Genomic DNA, 15791 nt, shown 5'->3' with positions numbered 1-15791 from the left:
CGTCACATGCATTTCTGCATTTGCCTGTCCTGTTCCATTTTAAGGGGACGCTGAGCCGGAATAAATGAAATGTTTAAGGCAGGAATGAGAGACAGAGAGACTGAGAGAGAAGGGTTGTGGTGGGACACATTTAAAGTGTTTTTTCCATCATCTCTAAGGCTCTCATCTCCTCCATATCTCAGGAAGGAAAGCGTGGAGGATGTGGAATTTTGCCTATTGACTTCTCCTTGTGAGTAATTTGGCAAATTGCAGGGTTTCAGCGAAGAGCGATGTTATCTCTGGCAATATAGCACTGAAAACACCACCAAAATAAACGGGTATATTTGCCATCCAGAACTGTAGATCCAGAAAGGGTTAGGGCTAAATTTCTGATTTATTCTGCTTGGGTGTAACCCATAGTAGCTCTCACTGAGTCAAATCTTTAAAAAAAAATATGTTTAAGGTAAAGGAAACTCTTTGGATATCAAGTTTAAGGAGTTAAAATCTTTTTTTCCAATTTGGTGATGGTTTCAAACTGAAATCCAACACTTCAGAAGAGTGCGTTTCATGTACTGCATTCGTGTTTTCACCATCTTAGATTCTCCTCTTTATTGGTGATGTGCTTCATGTTTGCTTTCAAGCAACGGCTTCCTTTTGTTAGACTTCCAGTTTCCAGCAAAGTCGTGACTGATGAATCAGTTCTGAATGCAAAGATTCGAGATAGAGAGAGAAGGTGTGGAAGGCAACACGAGGCCTGGGAGAGAAACCTCCTTCTCACATTATCCTCAGTCTGTGATGTGACCCTCTATTTTCTGACCCCCCTGCTCTAAGGAAAGTTTAGAGTTTCATGAATTAAGGGCAGTATGTTTGTTTGTTAGGAGAACAGGGCTTACAGTACCGCTGGAACAAAAGGCTCGTGTGCTGCTTGTGCTGCAGTCACCATGGAGATTTTGTTTGGCCTCGAGATGGAGTTGGTATGATCGTCTCGCTGCAGATCTGTCACTCAGTCTGTCAGCGGGGGCTCCACAGAATACAGCACAATAGTCCCTTCTCAGAAAATATGGCTGACATCTGAAAAATTCATCCCAGCAACAACAGTAACAAAGATGGTAATTATAAGATAAGAAAACATTGGCGATGATCATTCAGTAATGGAGCCTGGCTCGCGAACACTTGTGGCTCCGAAAGTATATTCAAGTTGAGTCAGAATTCACGATTACATCTGTTTGTGTTCCACTGTGCAAGGGAGCACAATGAGCTCCATTTGAATATTTATAACACGCCTCTGATGTTAATTGAAAGCAGCCACACTTTGTCAAGGACATCTCCCTCTCTGCAATTGAAGCCCGGTGCTCCCAAAGTGCACAGCGACGGGTGAATGACATTGGAGCGATCAAAAATAGCACTCGGGCTTTGCATCTGGACACAGTTGTCAGATCCAGATTAGTAGAAGCTGAGAAGCTTTCTGCTGCAGACAGCTAACAGTGGACCAACAGAGTAGCGAAAGATGCCACAGAAAATCTGAACCTCCACTCAAAACATCACAGAAAAAAGAAAAGCAATCAATAGCAATGTTTTTTACAACGGTTTGCAATTTAAATAGCAAACATTGTTTTTCCAGCTTTTTAGAATCGCTGCCAGTCGGACTGCCTCAAGTGTTGGACGGTTTCTCAGATGAAATAAGCGACTGGAATTCATCATCCTGGGCTCTGAGTTATTCTCACGTAACGCTGGATAGTGCTCGCCCCAACCCCGGCTGGGTAAAGCAGCGGGCTGAGTAAAAGGAGAGGCAATCGGCAGTGAATTGAAAAAAGAGTAGAAGAAAAAAAAGTCTTTTACCTAAAAGGCCTTTGTGAAGCAAATGGATCCAGACCTACCTCGCTGGCTTAGTTTCCCATAACCTATAAATATTTATTACTTTTACAGTATTTCTTTTCTCATGGGCAGTTAATATGGTACAAAACCATCCCCATAAAATAGTGTATTATGTAAATAAATATTACGTAAGGCTACAGTTTGTCTTTAGGAGAGAATGAGGCTTTTTGCCCTTTCTGTTAACATTTAAAGCAAAAATATTGCATTATTAGATTTTTGGGGTACATGTGGCATAATGATAGTTTTCTAACATGTTACTTGTACAGTTGTACAAGAAAAATCTCAAACTTACACCATCCATCCATCCAGTCGCTTCCGCTTATCCTTTTCAGGGTCGCAGGGGGCGCCGGAGCCTATCCCAGCTTTCATAGGGCGAGCGGCGGGGTACACCCTGGACAGGTCGCCAGTATGTCGCAGGGCTAACACACAGGGACAGACAACCATTTGCGCTCACATTCACTCCCACATTTACACCTATGGGCAATTTGGATTAATCAATTAACCTGCATGTCTTTGGACGGTGGGAGGAAGCCCAAGTAAGTCAAACATACACCTTAATCAAAATGATACTGGTTAATAAGTCCTATAGTTATATAGTAATAATGTAACAAAATATGCTGAGAATGGAAAGAAAAACATCTAAAAGAGCATTCTCCTCGCACTTTAATAGAAATTCTGCATTAACTTTATCAAGTATTCATAAAATATCATTGAGATTTTTGTGATGAGATTTTTTATTGAACTGACGTCTCTTGGCAGTAAAAAGCAAACGCTATTTTTTCCCAGCAGTGTTTCCTGTCATTGTGGAGGACAGTGATCTCCCAACTCAAACTGGAGCATGATGAATAAATAAAAGCAGCCTGGATAGGCTTTAAAGGCTTCCCAGCAAACCCAGGGCCTCTGCGTCTCGCTGTTATACCGCGGTAGCTAACAAGCCACCACTTCTGTTTTAACTCAGAAGAACGCAGATTGAGAGAAATAAGAGAAAATGAGGAGAATGGAAGAGCGGGGAGACAGAATTTGGTAGACAGAGGATTAGTGCTTAGCTGAGAAGACTAGCGTTGGTGTGATGAGATCTTCATCCGCCTGAACAGTTTCAAATGAATTAAGAGTGTTGTGGGATCGGGATGAAGATGGAGAACTGAGACCTGAAAAAAAAAACAAAGATAGCAGCATTGAAAATGTATAAAACATTTACTTAAATACTGCTCTTAAGAAAATATATGAGACTCTTTTTTTATTTATTGGAATATTTAAATTCATTATGTTTTGACTCAGTGTGTTCACTACTTTCCTACAAGTCATATGTTCACCTTATAACATGTGATGCTTGTGTTTTTATTCAGGTGAGGTTTGTAATAGAAATGCTGTACTATGCTATCAGTCACCATAACAAAAGTCCTTGTAAGGATAATAAGCTGCTGGGTTATTTGTAACATCTCAGCATGCGTTTTTATGGTATGGTGCGGAGGTATGTTACTAGCCTGTATGTCCATCGGCTTGGTTGTCCTTGAGTTTAGAAATTGTAAAGAGTTTCATGAATAGCTGTTATTTACAGGCTGAGGCGCTTGGGTGCAGTTTATTTCATCAGTTTTCATTTCATTTAGGGGTCTTGAGGTTTTTGGTTGCAGTAGTAGTATACTGCAGTATATACTAGTTCTCCAGTAAGTTCTCCAGCACTCCTGAAGGGCTTTTAAAGTTGTTGTTTTTTTGGGATGTTGACTTCTTTATGACTTCAAAATGCTTTGAATGTCCTTCAAGAAGCCTGAAGTACAATTCCTGAAAACTATTCAAAGAAATGACAAGAACATTTGCCTAGGAGAGTTCAGGCTGTGCTGAAGAACAAAGGTGGTCATACCAACTACTTACTCACAAGCTCGTTAAAATTAGATAAATATGAAAAAGTATATTTTTGCCTTTCCGTGTTTTTCTGATTCAATACAACTTTGTACCCATTTCCCATTTTCAAACCAAAAGAAATGAGGCATTGTAATTACACTATTTCCAATGCTAAGCACAAAAATTGCATTCACTTGTATGTAGATCACTAAATTTAACTGGAGAATGTGCAAAAAGATAAATGACACCAAAATAAGATATAAAAGAGAAACAGTATGAGGTTTAAACCTTGAAAGGGAGAACTTTTGTCCATCATCCTCTGCTACACCCTAAAGGGCTATTAGGGTGGAGAAATTAGGGTTAGTGTAAGGCAAGCATTTAGATTAGCTTGGAAATGCAATATGCCCATAAACACAAATGTTCAAACATGTGGGTTTAACATGACGATGAAACATTAAAAAGACAATTTTATTGACTTTTATTACTTTTAGAACAAATAAACGTTGGCATTTTAAATTTGTGTGAAGCAGACAGATTAAAAGTTTTTTTTTCTATTAACTAACTGAACTTTTTGTACAGAGCAATTAGGAAACTCTTGACTCCCCTATCCCCCCTTCTTCTTTTTAAAGTAACTCTTCTCATTCATCCTCCAGGGGAAACAGTGCATGTGATTAAATCTCTGCCCTGCCAATTAATTCATGCCTTCATAAATATACAAATGTGCTATCAAACTGGAACTAGATCATCCGGCAGAGCGAACAGAGCTCTCGGCCTGCTCTCTGTTGTGTACACTTCTATTAATTATACAGCTGTCGACACACTGTGCTCCTCTAAACAATGCCACACATCATCGAGCCTTAGTATGTTATCAAAATGCGCTCGTCTTAATGCTAAGCATATGCCGTTGAAGGGATAGCAGCTTGCTGACTTTACTCGCCGAGATAAATACTGACTTAGATTTATTAGATTTCAGTAGATTTTTTGGGGAAAGTATGGAATAAAGGGGAAGTGAAATTTTATTATTTTATTCTAAAAGCTTTTATTGATCTGTGAACGTAGGCATACACTCATGGACCACACGATAGAGCGGTGTTTATCAAGTCCTGCCTATAAGATGAGCATCAGTGTAATCTTATATCACTATAACACTGTGAAACCTCTAAGCATCTTAATCTTAGATCCTACAGCTTTTTTCAAATCATTATCTCGATTTTTTTTCGAGTCTGGCTTCCTGTCAGATTTGGAATTTAGTTCCAAATTCTTTTAATTACTTTTACATAACATCATAACTGATCCAATATAGAAAATCGGCAGCTTATTTTGCCATAATCACTGACTTTGAACTCAAATATTAAGCCCAGTGCCTTCCCAGTTTGTTCTAATTCTTTAACAAATCATGGATGTGGATTAATATTTCTTGGACAGGTTTCCGGTGGCTGCTTTGTAAAGAGACAAAAAGAGATACATGAATAAAGACTCACATCATAACTGCTTAATATCACCATAATGCTATTTACAATGTTGTCCATGGTTCATCTTCAGAATTCGCCCATACGATCACCTCTGAAAGAGTCACATGGATCATTTATGGATGGTGAAATAGATGCTTTTCAGGTATTATTAATAATATTATTTCATCAGCCAAGAATTATTTTTGCAATACTTTATAAACGTGTTAGTCTGTGTTCGTTCTTACTGGCGCTTAGTGGGAAAACTACAAAACTAACACTCTTGAACAACAGCGACTCCTTAATCTGCTTAAACAGGTGTTCCTGTAGTATATCTAACCCAGGTTATGTAATAATGGGCCTTCCGATATGCGGTGTGAACATTGAGGTGACATTAAATCAGATTTGATCCCATTAGGCATCCCTCTGGTGGCCCGAGAGTTTTGATGAGCTGTTTGGAGCCCTGCCAGACGACGCCATCCTGAGAGAGGCGAGCGAGAAAAGAGAATGTCATTTTACCTCATCACAAACTCCACTGTGAGAAACAGTCGAGCACGTCTTCTGCGCGTTGTGCATTATTCATGTCGCGTGTTGAACAGCACTTCTGTCTCTCCATCTATCTCTTCTTCTACGCCCCTCCTGTCTTTTTATCCGCGAACAGTCGGCTTTTCTCTCACATAAAACCTGAAGTGTACTGACCACATTAGGACGCGTTAAATGCAGTTAGCCTCCAACGTATGTGTGACTCGGAACATCGAAATGGAAATCTGCAGGCTAGTGTATGAGTCTTTGTGCCTCTCCCTGTACTACATGTACTGAAATGGAGGGTAAAGGACAAGGACTGTATTCACTTAGACTAAATGAAGTAAACGTGACCAGGACTAATGCAGTTCACGTTTCTCCAACTCTTGACTTAATTACAAGGAAGAAAATAATGAGTCGGCTGAATTATGATCTCCAAATATACGACAGAAAATACTGTAAACATGTTGAAACATGTTAGGCAAATATATACTGCAGTAGTTACCCACATAAAACAGATGTTATGTTGTGTTATTTTGCCCACTCACAATTACCTAACACTGTTGCTGTCTTTAGCAATATTAGCTGCATGCAGCAGAGGATTTTTAATGAATTTTGGAGCCTTGGAGAACAACATTCATTAGAAGCTATCAAAAAAATGCTACATAAAGCATACCTTTGTCAACCTATCATGCATTGCAATATGTCAATACAATTGATATCAAATTGATTAATTAATTATGCAAATATGCAAACCTGTTCTTCCTAGATACACCACTCTGACTAAAGCATACTTGAATGGCACTGACTGAGCTGTTCTTAAACAAAAAGAAAAATGACCAGCGATTAAAGTCAGGGAGCCAAACAAGATGAGAAAAGCTTTTCTAACTTTTTTTTTTTTTTACATTTACATTTTCCAAAGCTGCTGAATTGGAATCCATCCATCCATCTTCTTATGTTCATCAGTTTCAGGGTCGTGGTGCTGGAGACTAGCCAAGCTGTCTTGGGGTGAGAGGTGGGAGTACACCTTGGACAGGTTGTCAGTCTATCACGGGGCTCACACATGGAGACAGCCAACCATTCACGCTCATATTCACACCTACAGCCAATTTAGAATTGACACTTAACCTGACATGCATGTTTTTGGACTGTGGGAGGAAGCCAGAGTAAAAGGAGGGAACGCACGCAGTCACGGGGAGAAAAGTCCACAAAGACCTTTTTGTTGTGTTTCAACATCAGGCTTTGGAATGGAGTGCTGTAATGTACAGTACTTCTGGAGGTTTCTTGCCTAAAAATAAACAATTAAAGTAACCTACAGCATGCACATTATTGCAAAGATGGTACTGAGGAATATTAGCATAATATTAAATTATTAACTATCATTTGAAAGTATTGAAGATACCTTATTTATCTTCTCATTTCACCTCTTATATAGACTGGTGCTATTATGCCCTTTTCTTATTTGAGCCTTCTTGCCCAAGACTGGGCAGGTTTTTGGACGGGACCATTTATCCAACCCAGAACTCTCAGAACTGTTTGGATTGTGTTGTAAGAAAAGAAAACCCCCAAGCCTCTGCAGCAGGTGATTAAAGCAGAACATCGCCAGTACTCATCGACTGAGCATCAGCGACATCGTCAAGGTGCAGGGCCCAAATTATATTAAAAGACAATATCCAGCCCAGTCACAGCCTGTTCACCCTTCTGCTGTTTGGCGAGCAGTACAAAAGAATTAGTATCAGACTTCAACACGCTATTTTCCCTTAGGCTGTGAAACTTGGGAACTTATCTTGCGCAAGCAACAACAACAGTTAGTTATTTATTCATTAAGTTTTAATTGTTTTTTTATCCCCTGGACTATGAATTTTGTAATTCAAGAGCATACACCCATTGCACAATGCTTCATCATACTGTGCATATAAAATGCCTTTTATTTTTATCAGTATGGTTACACATCACCTGGTGCTGAATGTGCCAGTTGAGTATTCATAGGATTGATTAATCAATCGATTATCATTCCATCATAATTCTTTGAGTTTCCAGCTCCTGGTCAGTAAGTTGATCATGGTGTGGTTTTCTTTTAGGACACAAAGCCTGTAGAGAGGTGATGGGATCGAAAGGTTGGACATTAGGGTCAGCTGGAGCTACTTTAACAACGTCTGGATTACATGGGGTTTATTTTTAGGATGTTTTTTTAGTTCCCTGCTGGCTGAAGGAACCCACGTGGATTTTACCACGAGAAGGGTGGAATAGCTCAACCATAAATTCTCACAAATTAGTTTCAATGTCTCCTTTTTCTTGACTGGCAGTAATTGTTGAGGAAAAGGTCAGAGACTTCGACCTGCACCTACATGAACAGGCACACGTCCTTATCCATCATCCAGCGCATCCTGTGTGTGAGGTGCCTAATTGGTTCCGCGGTGAATCATATCTAATTGGCGTGTAGCTGTCTATAGCGAAGGTACGTTGAATCAGTAGACTGAATCCCACATAAAAGTGTAGAAGAGTGTAAAAGAGAGTAAAAGCTGAAGAGCAGTGCTGCTGGAAGCTTTCAATGGGACAGAGAGAAAGAGCAAGTTCATTGTGGTGTTATTTATCTGTTAATTTGTTTTTTCAGTGTCCCCATCACTGGTGTTTTCCATCTCTCTTAGAGCCCAAATCAAATTAGCTCAGTAGGCTAGAAATTCTTGCGCACAGGGTTACAAAAGTAAACAAACAGGCAAGCTGACTTGATTGTGTAAAGTCTGCATTTATTGTTGAGGCACTATTGCTGAGATGATTACGGTCTTCTTAAATTGAGGCTTGCTGCAGGGGACGTGAGATACAGTGGGGCAAAAAAGTATTTAGTCAGCCACCGATTGTGCATGTTCCCCCACTTAAAATGATGACAGAGGTCAGTAATTTGCACCAGAGGTACACTTCAACTGTGAGAGACAGAATGTGAAAAAAAAATCCATGAATTCACATGGTAGGATTTGTAAAGAATTTATTCGTAAATCAGGGTGGAAAATAAGTATTTGGTCACCTCAAACATGGAAAATCTCTGGCTCTCACAGACCTGTAACGTCTTCTGTAAGAAGCTTTTCTGTCCCCCACTCGTTACCTGTATGAATGGCACCTGTTTGAACTCATCATCTGTATAAAAGACACCTGTCCACAGCCTCAAACAGTCAGACTCCAAACTCCGCCATGGCCAAGACCAAAGAGCTTTCGAAGGACACCAGGAAAAGTATTGTAGACCTGCACCAGACTGGGAAGAGTGAATCTACAATAGGCAAGCAGCTTGGTGTGAAAAAATCAACTGTGGGAGCAATCATCAGAAAATGGAAGACATACAAGACCACTGATAATCTCCCTCGATCTGGGGCTCCACGCAAGATCTCATCCCGTGGGGTCAAAATGATCATGAGAATGGTGAGCAAAGATCCCAGAACCACACGGGGGGACCTGGTGAATGACCTGCAGAGAGCTGGGACCAAAGTAACAAAGGTCACCATCAGTAACACACTACAACGGCAGGGAATCAAATCCCGCAGTGCCAGACGTGTTCCGCTGCTGAAGCCAGTGCATGTCCAGGCCCGTCTGAAGTTTGCCAGAGAGCACATGGATGATACAGCAGAGGATTGGGAGAATGTCATGTGGTCAGATGAAACCAAAGTAGAACTTTTTGGTATAAACTCAACTCGTCGTGTTTGGAGGACGAAGAATACTGAGTTGCATCCCAAGAACACCATACCTACTGTGAAGCATGGGGGTGGAAACATCATGCTATGGGGCTGTTTTTCTGCCAAGGGGACAGGACGACTGATCCGTGTTAAGGACAGAATGAATGGGGCCATGTATCGTGAGATTTTGAGCCAAAACCTCCTTCCATCAGTGAGAACTTTGAAGATGAAATGAGGCTGGGTCTTCCAACATGACAATGATCCAAAACACACTGCCCGGGCAACAAAGGAGTGGCTCCGTAAGAAGCATTTGAAAGTCCTGGAGTGGCCTAGCCAGTCTCCAGACCTCAACCCCATAGAAAATCTGTGGCGGGAGTTGAAAGTCCGTGTTGCTCGGCGACAGCCCCAAAACATCACTGCTCTCGAGAAGATCTGCATGGAGGAATGGGCCAAAATACCAGCTACTGTGTGTGCAAACCTGGTAAAGACCTATAGTAAACGTTTGACCTCTGTTATTGCCAACAAAGGTTATGTTACAAAGTATTGAGTTGTATTTTTGTTATTGACCAAATACTTATTTTCCACCCTGATTTACGAATAAATTCTTTACAAATCCTACCATGTGGATTCATGGATTTTTTTTTCACATTCTGTCTCTCACAGTTGAAGTGTACCTCTGGTGCAAATTACTGACCTCTGTCATCATTTTAGGTGGGGGAACTTGCACAATCGGTGGCTGACTAAATACTTTTTTGCCCCACTGTAATGCCCCAAGCCGCTATGCTAATTTAGCGCTGCACAAGAGCCGAGGCTGCAGTCTACCTACTTGTGATGGAATATTATTTAAATAAAAGCAACGCCTGACTTAAAGTTTTGACTTGTGCTATGATACTCTTCTGTCATCGTTTTTGCTTTGTTAAAGGATATTTATTCTACAGCCCAAGCAGAGAAATCCATAAGATTTGGACCACTGCTGAAGTTTAACACTGCTTTGTTGCTAGTTAGGCCTCCAGTATTAATAGCATACCAGCCACCATAAGCCTCATTATTTTTCTGTGTCTTTAAAAACACTTTTATTAAGGTAATAAAAATGTAGGGGAGACTGGGGATAGTTGTAACGTGGGTCAGTTGTAACACTTCCAATTTCTCCAATCAGGGCTAAGTTTCAAATGATGTGACTCATCCTGTGCATGCCCAATTCAGTTCTGCTATCACATGTGAAAAATCAGCACATTTTGTCAAAAACAGACAATTTAACACCAAAAAAAGTAATTTGTATGCCAAAAAGTAAGTTTTTCTACTTTATTTCAATTTATAATAGCATTATCAGCTTTGCAGTTAAAGTCATCAAGCTTAAATTATGTTATTTGTATGTCTATGGGGATATATTCTGTGTAGGTCTTTAGTGCTAATGTTTTAGCCGTTAGCTGTAATGTTAGCTAGTTCATGGCTATAGGAGTCTGGGTCAGTTGTAATAATAATGTACGTTACAACTTACCGCACTATTACTTTAACTTATATTAAACAAGTTGGGGCAACGACATCAGCAGAGAGAGGTTCACTGGTCGCTTTTGTATATGCGGTTAATGCCATTGGCAACACAATTCCTCCACTGTTTGTGTTCCCACACATACATTATGCAGACCACTGTATCAGAGATGGACCAGTAGGAAGTACTGGTAGTGGAAATAAATCAGGATGGGTGCAAGAAACAGATTTCCTCATCTTTCTGAAGCACTTTGCAAACCACACCAAGGTAAGCCATGATAAAAAGTAATGTTATTGCGATGCTGGTGAACAACTACATTTTTTCAGCTTCATTGTTATGTTCAAAATTGGTGCAAGAGTTGTAGGTTATAATGCCCACTGAGCCAATGAGGCCAAACTCAAGGAAGACCAACCAAAATTAATGAAATATTCAGTTGCAGAAAATTCCATAATTTGTCTTTTTGGAGGGTTGGAATAAGTTCAAAAGCTAGATTTCTGCATTCTGTCACACACACACACACACACACACACACACACACACACACACACACACACACACACACACACACACACACACACACACACACAGAGCTACATAAATGGCTCTAAGTGCATTCATGTGTTGAATAAACAAAGATTACATGTTAATGTTTTGTTAGTACCCTTATTTCATTGTGTTACATTTCACCCCAGGATATGTTACAACTAACCCAGACTATGGGGTCAATTGTAACATTTCACTCTTTGTGTTTGAGGCCATACCATGCAATGGGTAATTGTGCTGCAGAGAAAATAGCTGCACTATTTAATAGCCGAGACATGTAAATACTTTGCATTACATTTTGAATCCACTACCTTAAAAGAGCTCCAATTTACAGACAGAAATGTCAAAAATGTTACAACTATCCCCGGTCTCCCCTACTTTGGCTCTGAGAGAAGTTTCATTGTTAAAAGTTACAGGGATAACAGTGATTTAGCACAGTGCTTCAGTTTAAAGATTTGGTGTAACTAATATCTTTGTGCTTGTGCTAAACACCTATCCTCTCCTGACTAATGTGATTATGATCAAAGCGAACAATCTGTCCTCTCGTACAGTGATACTCAATTTACAGCCTGTAAGACAAATGAGTCCCACCACAGGATGACAGCTGGCCTGTCAACCACTTTCTAATTCATTTTAAAACACAGTCAGACACATCTGCAACTAAAATGCATGTACAGCCTTTGATCACAGTAAAATATTTCCTCACTATATTTGGAGTTAAGGCTCTGTTTTGGGACCCCACCACCTTCGCAGACACATACATATAAAGCTTGAGCAGCAACACGGCTTTTCATAAAAAGACATAGCAGGCAACAGTAGCAAAAGATACAGCGTGATACATGTGATCGGAGAAGAAGAAGAAGCTGGAGTGAAGGTTGCAAGATATCCAGCAACTGTAGGCAGGTTAAAGCAATTTAAATGCTTTTATGAGATTTCCTAGCTGGGTATTCATGGAGCACGTGCAAAGGAATCAGCTGAGCCATCAGCTGATAGGGGCTGACATTAAGATCAGCTGATCTGCTATGCCCTTTGACCTTGTGGCCTACCTGAACTAACCCTATGGTTGATTGATGATGTATGAGTTTGATGATTTATTTTATAGCCTTAATGTGAAACCTTCTACTAAGTTCATGTAGTTCATGTCAGTTGAAAGAAACAGGACACTAAAGTTTACCTTACGATAATATTATTAATAATAGTTCATTTTTTTAATTAAATCAAATTAAATGTAACTTTTTTTACTACTTGGTCTCTGACATCCATCCATTCAGCAAGTGTCTCAAACCCTCGTTGTTTACATCGTGTTGAATGAATGAACAAAGCAGCTTTTGTTAACAGCTTTTTGGGTTTGTCAGTCTGAATTAATAGTTGAGTACTAATTACAATATTCAACAATCCTTTATAAAACAACTATGCACAGAATATCATCAGTGTCTAACAGTACCTCTTATTACTATGATGTTTTGTCCTTCCTCAAATCTTCTTTATCTTCTAGTCTTTTATTGTCCACCCTTTGACCATAAGATCATAGTCTCCTCTTTTTCTTCTGTCTGTCTGTAGCGATGGATGGGCAGACCGTTACGAAGTTGTGGAGGGTTATGAGCAGGAAGCAGAGGGAGGCATCACAATGAAGCTCCAATCAGCGGTGGTCAGGTCCTTTGACGACTATTACCTAAAGCTACGTCTGGACAGCAATACCAGGAACCCTTGGTTTCCAGAGTTCTGGCAGTATCGTTTTCAGTGCCGCCTCCCAGGCCATCCCCAGGAAAAGAAGAACTACAAAAAAGTCTGCTCCGGTAGGACATAACAAAATTTTTGACGTTCATAAGTAGGAGTGGATATTTTTCAAACAAATGACTAGTCACAGAGTTTAGTTTTTCAGGCACTGTCTTCTTTTCTTCTGACCATAGGGTTAAATATGATCATGAATATAAGAACAGAACTCGTGAATATTAATAAAACCTGTGATTTATTTTTTCCCCCCTGTGTTTTCCTCCATGAATATTCTCTCCATTTGCTCGCAAAAGGTGATCACGGTAAATTGTGTTCTTGACTTGTTGATAGCTTTTCAACCACAATTCAAAAACTGCTCCAAACAAATCCACCCTGCAGAATGGCATTAAGACGAATTGCATGCTTCTAAATTCAAACGATCAATAAAAATCAACAAGTGGTTTGTGATGACACTCAGAGCTGTAAGGTTATGGACGCTTTTCTACTTTGTATCACACGTTTACAAACCTCTTATGTTCCATAGATCTTCGAGGTGGTAAGTGTATCTTTCTAGACACGATTATTACAACAACTGTCTGAATTTCATCTGCACTTTGTTTGCATTTGACTCCTCCAAGACAGGATGAGTTTGACTGATGCTTTTTTAAACCCAGCGCTCTCTGTAATATCTGCGATTTAGTCAAATAAAGTAGATGGGTAGATGTCTTCATCCTGGCAGGCTTAGAGTGCGAAATTCATCAGTCAAACTCTGATGCAAAGCACTTGCTTGTTTGGTCTGTACGAGGAAAAGGAAAGAAAACAAAAGTTGACATATACGTTGGAAAGCTGCACAAATGAATGGCTCACTCAGCACACGCTGCTGACACAAACACCTGAAAAATATGTTGTATGGTGAGAAGTTGCATCCCTTTCCCCCCCCCCACTGCGTGTGCATGTTGATATCACAAGCAAAACATATCAGTATTTTAAATGCACTGTCAAAGGAGGCAACAATAAATGTAGTTTTGAAGAGATCATTCCCCCCTCCTTCTGCCAAACACTGTGACTGTGGGACAGTGCCTTTAGATGACTGAAGTACCGCTTGCACAAACAGTGAGGATTTTCCCAGGCACTGGCTGTTCTCCTCATCTGTTTCCTATTGAGCTTTTGGGCATCAATGCTAATATATTTTGTTGCTGCACAAAAAAAGAGTTGTCTTTGTTTCTATATTCTTCATGTGTTCTTCGAATTTCATCATACTTCTAATGCTGTCATTCACACAGAGTAATAAATCTTTTAATACAGCAGCACAAAAAAATAGTTTAAGGAATAGTTGCATTTAAAACTCTTCCTTATGAATGTTTTTTTAATCTTCTGCCCTTTGTGATCAAGGTTAAGAAGAGGGGAAGAGATTGACAGAACTAAAAAAAATGAATTGAGGTTAACACGGTGATTTGAGTTGTACAGTTAATTTCTCTATCTCTCTTTCTGCCTTGAAGCAGATTTTCTACACTTGCAGTTTGGAATTCTTTCGACTGTTTGACGACCTCTCCTTTCATCTCTAACAGGAAATGAAAGTCTGCAAGAGAACTATGTGCAGGATAGTAAGATGGGCTTTGTCATCAATGCCATCTACGCCATGGCTCATGGCCTTCATGATATGCACAAGGAGCTATGTCCGGGACAGACAGGGCTCTGTGAGGCGATGGATCCCATTGATGGCAGCAAGCTTCTGGACTACCTGCTCAAAACATCCTTCAGAGGAGTCTCGGGAGAGGAGATTTACTTTGACGAAAATGGAGACACCCCAGGAAGGTAAGAGGAAGAAGAAGCTAATAAAAAATTAAGAAAAGCCAAGAAATGAACATAGAGATTTGATATCACCATCTGGGTCACAAAGTGCATTTCCCCTTCTCCCACTCTCCAACTCATTAGCACACATGTGTGTCCCAGTCTTGAGCATGAGAGGATGTAATTAGTCTGGACTGGAACAGATTTAGTGGATTGTCCACTGCGGCAGTCACTTTCATGTCTTTACAGTCCAACGGACAACATTTGACAGTCAGAAAACACAGCCGTGTCATTCCTCTGTCAGCTGGAGGTTAGGTGCAGTGCATCCTGGTTCAGTATAAAAATGAGGGCACACTGGTATGAGCGCTTGATGTCACATAACAGAGTTGTAAGCAGTTTGCGGCTTCAGATAAGAGGAAAGGCTTAAGCTGTGGAGTTGTTATCATTAAATTACCTTTCACTCTGATTCTCTCCTTTCCCACTCCCTCTCAAATCCTTCCCTTTCTCACTTAATAAGTGTGTTAATACGCAGTGCTCCGTCTCTCCTCAAACATCCAGGTATGACATCATGAATTTACAGAGCGTGGGTGATGATCGCTATGACTACATAAACGTGGGGTCGTGGAGCGAGGGCATCTTGAGCATCGATGACAACAAACTGTGGATGAACAGCAGCGACATGGTTCGCTCAGTCTGTAGTGAGCCCTGTTCCAAAGGACAGATAAAGGTAGGGATTCAGATCCTCCTTAAAGTAAATTCCCATACGAACTCATCCGTATCCTTCTCTGAGATATCACCTCGGCACATTTCACACTCTTCCAGAGCGACCTAATAATCATTTAATGTTTGAGAAAAATGCAAAATTTTTCACGTTTTAGAAGACAAAGAACAATTAAGAAGCCTTTATAGAATTTAGCTGAGGTTTAGTTG

General features: G+C 40.2%; 1 protein-coding gene across 1 annotated transcript in view; it reads left to right on the top strand.

The window, feature by feature from the left end:
* Nucleotides 1–15791, top strand: part of grm1a (glutamate receptor, metabotropic 1a) — a gene marked incomplete at its 5' end in the record, with an annotated part of 35156 nt that overhangs the window by 10686 nt on the left and 8679 nt on the right. The window contains 3 exons of the mRNA XM_080883646.1: nt 12918–13153; nt 14639–14885; nt 15420–15588. Coding sequence (XP_080739772.1) covers nt 12918–13153; nt 14639–14885; nt 15420–15588 — 652 coding nt within the window. The remainder of the gene's footprint in view (nt 1–12917; nt 13154–14638; nt 14886–15419; nt 15589–15791) is intronic.

The sequence above is a fragment of the Rhamphochromis sp. 'chilingali' genome (assembly GCF_963969265.1).
Source record: "Rhamphochromis sp. 'chilingali' genome assembly, chromosome: 5".
Taxonomy (NCBI): Eukaryota; Metazoa; Chordata; class Actinopteri; order Cichliformes; family Cichlidae; genus Rhamphochromis; species Rhamphochromis sp. 'chilingali'.
The sequence above is the reverse complement of the archived record's forward strand: the minus strand, read 5'-3'. Positions and strand labels throughout refer to the sequence as shown.